Genomic DNA, 8,521 nt, shown 5'->3' with positions numbered 1-8,521 from the left:
TATTGTCCAAACATAAATTTTTGCAATTAATTATACTATTCCAGTGAGATTTTTGTATGCACAACGAGTTTGACAACCAACGTACGGTCCACAAAGATCCACAAGCACTGCCTTAAAACAATGTTTTGAGGAAAAATCTAGCATGACCGAGACTTTTGCACAATATGTTCTTTTACAGGTTCTATCTTTCACAAAAAGAAACTTGAGAAAAAAAGAAAAATTGCTGTTGTAATATTATAACACTGCAATTTTCATAACAACGTTAAAATGATTTAATATAACTGTGTATTTACATGCATAACTTATTATTAAAAAGATTCTGTTCCTGTTCTCCCAGGTCTACAACGCTATTGAGAATCTGGACGACCATGTGTTGAAGTACGATCTCGAGGGTTTGGAGAGGTCGCTGCACAGGGAGGTGTTTGGCCAGCCGGAGGCGCTAGAGGAACTGATGGAGCATCTGAACGATTACCTGTCCACTTACGCCCACCAGCAACCCCTCGCCCTGTCTTTGCACGGGGCGTCCGGCGTTGGGAAGAGCCACCTGGGTCGCCTGCTGGCGTGCCACTTCCGCTCCGTGGTCGACGACAAGCTAGTGGTGCATTATTTATCCAAACACCACTGCCCCCTACAGGACGCGGCGCAGCACTGCGCCTCCAAACTAGCTCAGCATATATCAGAGGTAGTGACTCGAGCCGAGGAAGAGGAGCAGATTCCCTTCTTCATCCTGGACGAGGTGGAACTGATGCCGCCTCCGCTGCTGGACATCCTGCAGACGTTTCTTCAGTCCAATCAGACCAATGAGTTTCTGAACGTGGTTTACGTTTTTCTCAGCAGTCTGGGGCAAAGGGTGATCACAGCTCATGTTCTTCAAAACGCCTCCACCGCCGGGGCCTATAAACCGCTCCGACGGGCCCTGTCTCTCATCCATCCTCTATGGATGGAGCCCGTGGTCGAACTCATCCCTCTTTCCCTGCTGGAGCGGGAACACGTCATACAGTGCTTTCTAGAGGAAATGACCCTCGAAGGGTTTTACCCCGACCTCAGTCATGTAGAGAGACTGGCGGATGAACTGGCCTATCACGCTGCAGCTGGAAGACAGTACGCAAAAACTGGATGCAGACAAGTAGTGGGAAAAGTGAACCTGCTTTGAGGGAGCTTCCGAAAATGTGCAATATTCTTATTATTCAGCTATTTTTTTAGCCATCTCAAAATCACATTTTAGTGACATACACGACACCGAAATAATACTTTTATTCAGCAAGGATGCACTAAACTGATGAAAAGTGACAGTGAAGATGTTTATAATGTTTCAGAATAGTTCTATTTCAAATAAATGCTGTTCTTTTGAACTGCCTATTCATCAAAGATGATGACGTGAAAATAAACGTCACATTTTTCACAAAATATTAATCAACACAACTGTTTTCCACATTGATAATAATAAGAAAGTGCGGCAATGATTTCTGAAGGATCATGTGACACTGAAGACTGGAGTAATGGACAAACTTGTGAGATGGACCCAGAAATTTTTTTACAATTTTTACCACCAGTACATTTAAAGAATCTTTGAAAGAATTATATGTACAAAACCTTGTCTTTTTTTGTCTGAGTGCAATTTTTTAAATGTTTGTCTTTATTATATTGTTGAATTTTTAATCTATATACAGGTATGTGACGTGAAGCTGATATGACAATAAATGTAACAACGACAACTGGAGTAATGGCTGCTGAAAATTCAGCTTTTCATCACAGGAATGAATTACATTCTTATTTTTATCATTTTTATTTTTATTATTTTAAATTGCAATAATAACATTACACGGCAGTGAAATTCATGTTTAGCTCTTGTGGCACTTAAAAATTGGTATTTTGTATAATTCAATTTTATAATGTACAATTCATGTCTTTTTATAAAGCATTTCTAAAAAAAATTGTAAAGGATCAATTCAATACTGACAATATTTGTGTCAAATTTTGGTTTCCATATAGAAAATAATTGAGAGATGGTCCTCAAGATCAGATATTCAGAGAACGATCAACAATTAATAATGCAATGCAATAATAATGCAGTTGGTGCTTTTGATTTCTCAGAAGATGAACTTCTGGTCACATGTTACAGAGAGTTTGCTCTATATAAACAGTGTTCTACGTCACACTGATTTCTGGCGAACTTGTGAATCTTGTACAAAAGTTACATGATTTAGCAACCTTAGCAGCTTTATGTCACCATGACAATGATGATAAAAGATTATATATACTGTACTTTCTCACAGACCAGGTCAGTAAGCGTTTCTATCATAATAATGTATCATAGTCTTTTGTTAAGTATTGTGCCTGTATTTTTGAACCAGTGTGGATTTTAATGGTTATTTCTGGACATTTTAAGTGTCTTGTGATATTTGTCATTTGAGGGATGAAGGAAGATTATTTTTTGTTGTTGCTAATCAACATTAGCCCACAAATATTGCCATTAAGTTATTAAACTCAAACCAGTTTTTTAAAAGATGAATCACTTTGAGTTTCAAAATGAAACAAACAGGACAACAAACTGCAAAATTACAATGCAACACCCGCTGAGTACAACGATAGAGCTTGAAAGATCAAAGACAATTTTTAATATAACTCCGACTGGATTCGTCTGAAAGAAGAAAGTCATATACACCTAGGATGCATCGGGGGTGAGTAAAACACAGCCTAATTTTCATTTTTGGGTGAACTAACCCTTTAAAGTGACTGTTATCCGTAACGCAGCCTTGAGGAAGAAGCATTTGTGAAGAGAACCATCAAATCACATTTAATCTGGCTGCTTGTTGCAGCATTTAAATATTTACATTGTGTTTTACTGTATATAGAAGCATATAAAACTGCATTCACTTTCTCTGCCATGTGTTTGTGGTGTGCGCTGCTGTTTTCGCTTGCTTGTTGTTTGGGTTTGTTTCCTCCGCTGTGATTGGCAGGTTGATCTTGATTTCGCCCTTGTGTGTATACTGTATGTGTGTGAGAGACAGAGGCCTGGTTACCACCACAAATCATTTTGGATCCTAATTACAAAGCCCATACCTGCCTACAGCCTTCAATGCTGAACATAACAAGATTGACTTTTAATCACTTCGAGACACGGCCGTAAAGCGAATGTCACGCAATCACCACACATGCACACGCTTTCCATGTGCAATACCTTCCACGTGGAGAAAATGTCTTGAAATATGAGTAATTCTGACTGCACCAGCAAAGGATTTGCAGTGAATTCATTTAGATATTCATGGCTTTTCCACTATACATGGAGTATTTTTAACAGTCATTTTAATGCAATCCTGAAATGATTCACACTGCTCATATTAGCCTGTTTTTAAGACTAATTTTAGGTGTAATTTACCATTGGCACCACAATTCAGTGTTAGCATTAATCCAGGGTTAAATTTGTGGTAAATTAACGAAAAAGTGCTATGCCGAGGTAAAGCGTAGTTTCAGATACATCTGCAATTTTTAGCATAATTTTGTCAGTTTTGTCCGTCTGATCCAATAAATGTAATTTTTGATGTATAAATATTTGCTTTTTAATGTTCTATTGTATTGTAATATTTGTGCATATATTTTTTTTTTAAGTATTATATATTGTATTAATATATAAACACTATTGAAAACATGCCTTGATAATTATTAACTAGATTTTTACTATACTTTACTGTACTTATATCTCAAATAAATAAGAAAATATACATTTTAACATTTTGATGTTAAATCCACTATTGTTTTTTTTTTCACTAATGTTATTAAATTATATTTAATTATTTTAAATATATATATATTATATTTATATATTATATATATTGCCATAACACCCTGCCCTAATTCTGCATAGTTACTTTCATTTATTTTTCACTGCACACTTTTCTTATTGCAATTAAAGCACGTGCCATGGGGAGGTTAAATAACCTCAGTATGAATGCTGAGACATGCATAATCTTGACAGCAGCATTTACAGTCAGTTCAATTATGTGCTTTGAACTTTCTGGTAAATCAGTGTGGTTCAAAATAGTTACAAGTGTGGAAAAAGCCAATGGAGTTGCTGGAGGGGTCAAATTTTCACGTCTCTCACAAACTGACAGTACAGCAAAAAGTACAGCAGCACCACAACCGATTTAGTATGCAAAGAAGCATCCTGTGTGTCATTTGGCAACATAAGAGAAAAACTGAAAGGTAACAGGTCAAGCGTGAAGGTTTGATTGTGCACCTGCTCTCTAGATCGCGTGCAGCTATTGTGAACAAAGAGTTAATATCCGAGGGAAGGTGGAGACGAGGGCCAGTACATTCCTCCGTTTTGTGGTTCAGCCCAACGCCAGACTAACTTTGTATAGCTGCCAGCAATTTTACTGCAACAGGATCTTTCAGCGCTCCAGAACTTTCCACTGCTGCATTACTGTGCATTATACAATAGATTTGCTGCTTTATTAAATTGATGTTAAATATGAAGTCTTTAGAGTTGCAGATTGCAGTAGAAACAGGAAAACAGAGTGAAGCAACCCGGATAAAAACATACTAAATATCCTATTAAATCAGGAACTGAAAACACACTGCACTAAAAAAAAAAAAAAAACTGAAATCGGACTCCTGCTTTTGCAGAGCCCGAGTTTTGCCCAGAGTGACGCAAATCACAGGCCTATTAACATCAATTTTACCTCCTGTGTGGAAATGATATCAGTTTCCTGGCATACACTTACTGCAGAATGAACTTAAAATGAATGACATTTTACTAAGTCAATCATCACTATTATTATTGCTTACGGTAAGTGATTCAAACAAACTCTTTGGCATTTGTCCTGCACCATATATGCTACACTCTTAGAAAAAAGGTACAAAAGTTGTCACTGGGGTGATACAAATTCCAAAAGGTACACCTCTAATCCCTAAAATGTACATTTGAGGTACTAATATGCACTTTTAGGGATAAATAAGGTAAAATAATAAGGTAAAAGGCACATTCAAAAGGTACTGTGCACCTCTGTACCTTATTCTTCTCCATAAAAGGTGCAAATTAGTACCTCAGATGTACATTTTAATACTAAAATAGTGCAATTTAGTAACTTTTGACAGGGTATCACCCCATTGACAGCGTTTGTACCTTTTTTCTGACTGTGTACAGGTGTGAATGATTTGTGAATAGGATTTGATTTTGATCTGCCACACTATAAAAGGTGAAAAAATGCCACATACGAGCACAGAAAGAGCCCCTCAAGCCATGTTTAGGGACCAGAATATCATATAGAGACTAGGGTTGGGCTCTTTTAACTTAGGCCAGGAAGAAACCACCTAGCAACCACCCAGAACCACATAGCAACACTGTAAAAAGACTACCTTAGCTATTGCAAAACAATGTTTTGACAACGACAAACAGCTCCATAGCAGTGGGTAAGAACCACTCAGTTGTTCACAGAATATGTAAACATCTAGTTTATTTTGTGATTGATCACCTTGACACAAACTCATTCTGTTTATATTCAGCGGGGTGTTTATAAGACTATGTATTGTACCATAATCAACCTGTTGACTGAACATGCCGGTACCACACATTGAGCTTTAATATATAAATTAGTCATTTTATATATAAATTAGAAATATTTCATTTATAATATAATACATAAATATTGGCTGCTTTTGCTGTGTTTAATTAGGGTTGGAGCTAAACTCTGCAGGATAGTGGCCCTCCAGGAACAGGTTTGGACGCTCCTGACCCCTGGATGTGTAACAAATTCTCAAATTTCACATCGTTCAGCCTTATTTTAGTTTCGGACACCTCTATATATCAAATGTGACCCTGGACCACAAAACCAGTCGTAAGGGTCAATTTTTTTTAAACTGAGATTTCTACATCATCTGAAAGCTGAATAAATAAGCTTTCCATTGATGTTTGTTAGGATAGGACAATATTTGGCCGAGATACAACTATTTGAAAATCTGGAATCTGAGGGTGCAAAAAAACTAAAATATTGAGAAAATCGCCTTTAAAGTTGTCCAAATGTAGTTCTTAGCAATGCATATTACTAATCAAAAATTAAGGTTTGATATATGGTAGAAAATTTACAAAATATCCGCATGGAACATGATTTTAATATACTTAATATACTTTTTTAATAACCTTAAAAACCAAAGTTTGAAATTTTAAATATAGATAAAACCTGTAAAAATAAATACAATCATTCAAACATTCAATCATATTAATACAGTACATTGTTTATTATTTGCATGGATTTTTTTAAAAGTGTAATTTAGTACAACTGTAGACAGTTCGATATAGAATCTTAGAATCTCACCATGAATTTTATAATCTTTATTTTAGCTGTAAAAGCAATATCAAGGGGTATAATTACACTATTCGGCCGTAGTTTGCCATGTCCATCGCTGAGGAGATCCTAAATGTTTTAAGGACTTAAGAGTTTGTACATGACCTATGTGAAAGTTCATTTGTGAGTGATGCAGCAGCTACTATATAAACACGCCTCCACAAACAGCCGGTCATGAAGTGGAAATCATTCACAACTCCGACATCATCTAAAAGGTAGCGTGACCCCATCACTCTCCCAAAAAATACATCTGGGTAAACACTAATTGCACATTTTGGATGTTTGTGTGGGTGGTGATTATAAGGACTGTTATAAGGTTCAAAGAGTCTGTAATCTCTGATGCGCATCAGTCATCAGTGCCATCTGCACGCTTTTGTGCAGGAGCCTGGCTTTTCTTCTAGCTGTGTTTAATATTAGTAACCATAAACACCCATAGATTCTCCAGGTGAGTGAATTGTCAGTTTTCTTGGCAACGAAGGAACAAATGAGCATCTATGAGGAGTTCTTTGAAGGCCAGAGCCTATAATAATCCTGTGTGGGATGTAAAAACGAAACATTCTCCTTCAGGTGTTCCCTGAGATCCCAGAAACGCCCAGGATGTTCTGTCTGCTTTCGTTGTGCCTCAGGCTGCTCACTACCATTTAGAAGCCTGTAATATTATCACTGGAGACTTTAAGTAACATTTTTCTGAGAACTGTCTTCAAACTACTCAAAATAGCACCAGCAGCAGATGTGGATACTGTTTCACTTCATGTATCACTTTTTGACGTCTCCAGACTGATTAAAATACCATGAGGTAAAAGTCTGTTGAACAGAATTATTGGAAATATACAGTACACTACAGTTTGGGATCAGTAAGATTTTTTTTTAGAGGAAATTATTATTATTATTTAGCAAGGATAAATTAAATTGATCGAAGGTGAAAGTAAAGTCACTATCTATCTATCTATCTATCTATCTATCATCTATCTATCTATCTATCATTTCTTGTTTTTGTTTCCTCACATTTTGCATCATGTAGCTATTTTGTAGTTTTTTTTTTTTTAATTAAGCGTTTATATATTCTTTGAGCCATCACATTACTATTACATAAAACTGCCAACTTTTATAATTTTGTATATATACATTTTTATATATTTTATATATTTATATACACACACAGATATACAGTATATATGTGTGTGTGTGTGTGTGTGTGTGTGTGTGTACCATTAATCGCACTGTTATGCACAAAATTCAATAATGAATTCAAAAGTATTGTATTGTGCACTTTTTTCATTTAAAAGTACTGCTATATGAACAAAAGTGCAATAACATTTGGTTTGCAAACACTTTAAACAAATAAGGTGCTTTTTTTACAGCTGTATTCCTTTTACATAGTAGCAATTAAAATATTTCTTGTAAATCTCAACTTATACCATTAATGTAATCAAATTAAATATAAAACCAAAGCTATTTGCCACTGACAGGGCATTAACGTTTTTATAGAAAATATTTTATAGTTTGTTATAGAAAAACAAATTATGCTCAGAGTCCAGAGCCTCGATCATAACATTATAACAGGCACCTTCCGAGTAGAGACCTGCACTATTTTTTTAATGGGAGGTATAGCACAATCTGAGTGGGCAGCACAAATCGTCAGAACACCGGCCCTGGCTCAGTTGGAAGAGGTGGGCCAGAGCGCGGTTCATTTGGACTCGGGCGCGGTACGCATGTATGAGCGCTAACCGCGCCGGAGCACGGAACTTCTGATACGAGCAGCATGATTGCGTGTACATTTCTGAGCGGCAAAATTGATAGATCTGTAAAGCAATATATTGTGAGAGGGCCATGTGTTACCGCGTCCCAAACGACTCAAAATAATAAACCACAAAGTTAACAAAACGATGCACTCCACTGTGCTGAGCGAGAGCGCTTCTCTGCTGCCTTCACGCACTATTGGAAACTTCCTATTTCCAATTTGTGATTACGAGCATGTTGCATTCTTTTCTCTTAAAAATAACAGTGAACAGTGGTTTGTGAATGTTGATGCTTAGCCTAAATAATTTTATCTGGAGCGTTCATGTGAGCGCTGCTGCAGTCTTGGGCCCACCCCAAAGGCTCTCATTGGTTGAGACGCGTGATGACATCCATCCCAAGCCAGTACTGATCAACAACCCACCCCTCCTGTGACCCAT

The 8,521-nt window shown here is 36.7% G+C and overlaps 1 protein-coding gene across 1 annotated transcript in view; it reads left to right on the top strand.

Moving 5' to 3' along the window:
- LOC107751425 (torsin-4A-like) overlaps positions 1-1,153 on the top strand; it is a 3,285-nt gene extending 2,132 nt beyond the window's left edge. Inside the window, exon 2 of the mRNA XM_016567151.1 lies at positions 338-1,153. Within this exon, the coding sequence (XP_016422637.1) occupies positions 338-1,153 (816 nt within the window). The remainder of the gene's footprint in view (positions 1-337) is intronic.
- Positions 1,154-8,521: the final 7,368 nt, after the last annotated feature.

This window comes from Sinocyclocheilus rhinocerous, unplaced genomic scaffold (genome assembly GCF_001515625.1).
Source record: "Sinocyclocheilus rhinocerous isolate Xijiao unplaced genomic scaffold, SAMN03320098_v1.1 scaffold2738, whole genome shotgun sequence".
Lineage (NCBI taxonomy): Eukaryota > Metazoa > Chordata > Actinopteri > Cypriniformes > Cyprinidae > Sinocyclocheilus > Sinocyclocheilus rhinocerous.
Note: the sequence above shows the minus strand (reverse complement) of the source record. Positions and strands in the feature narration are given on the sequence as shown.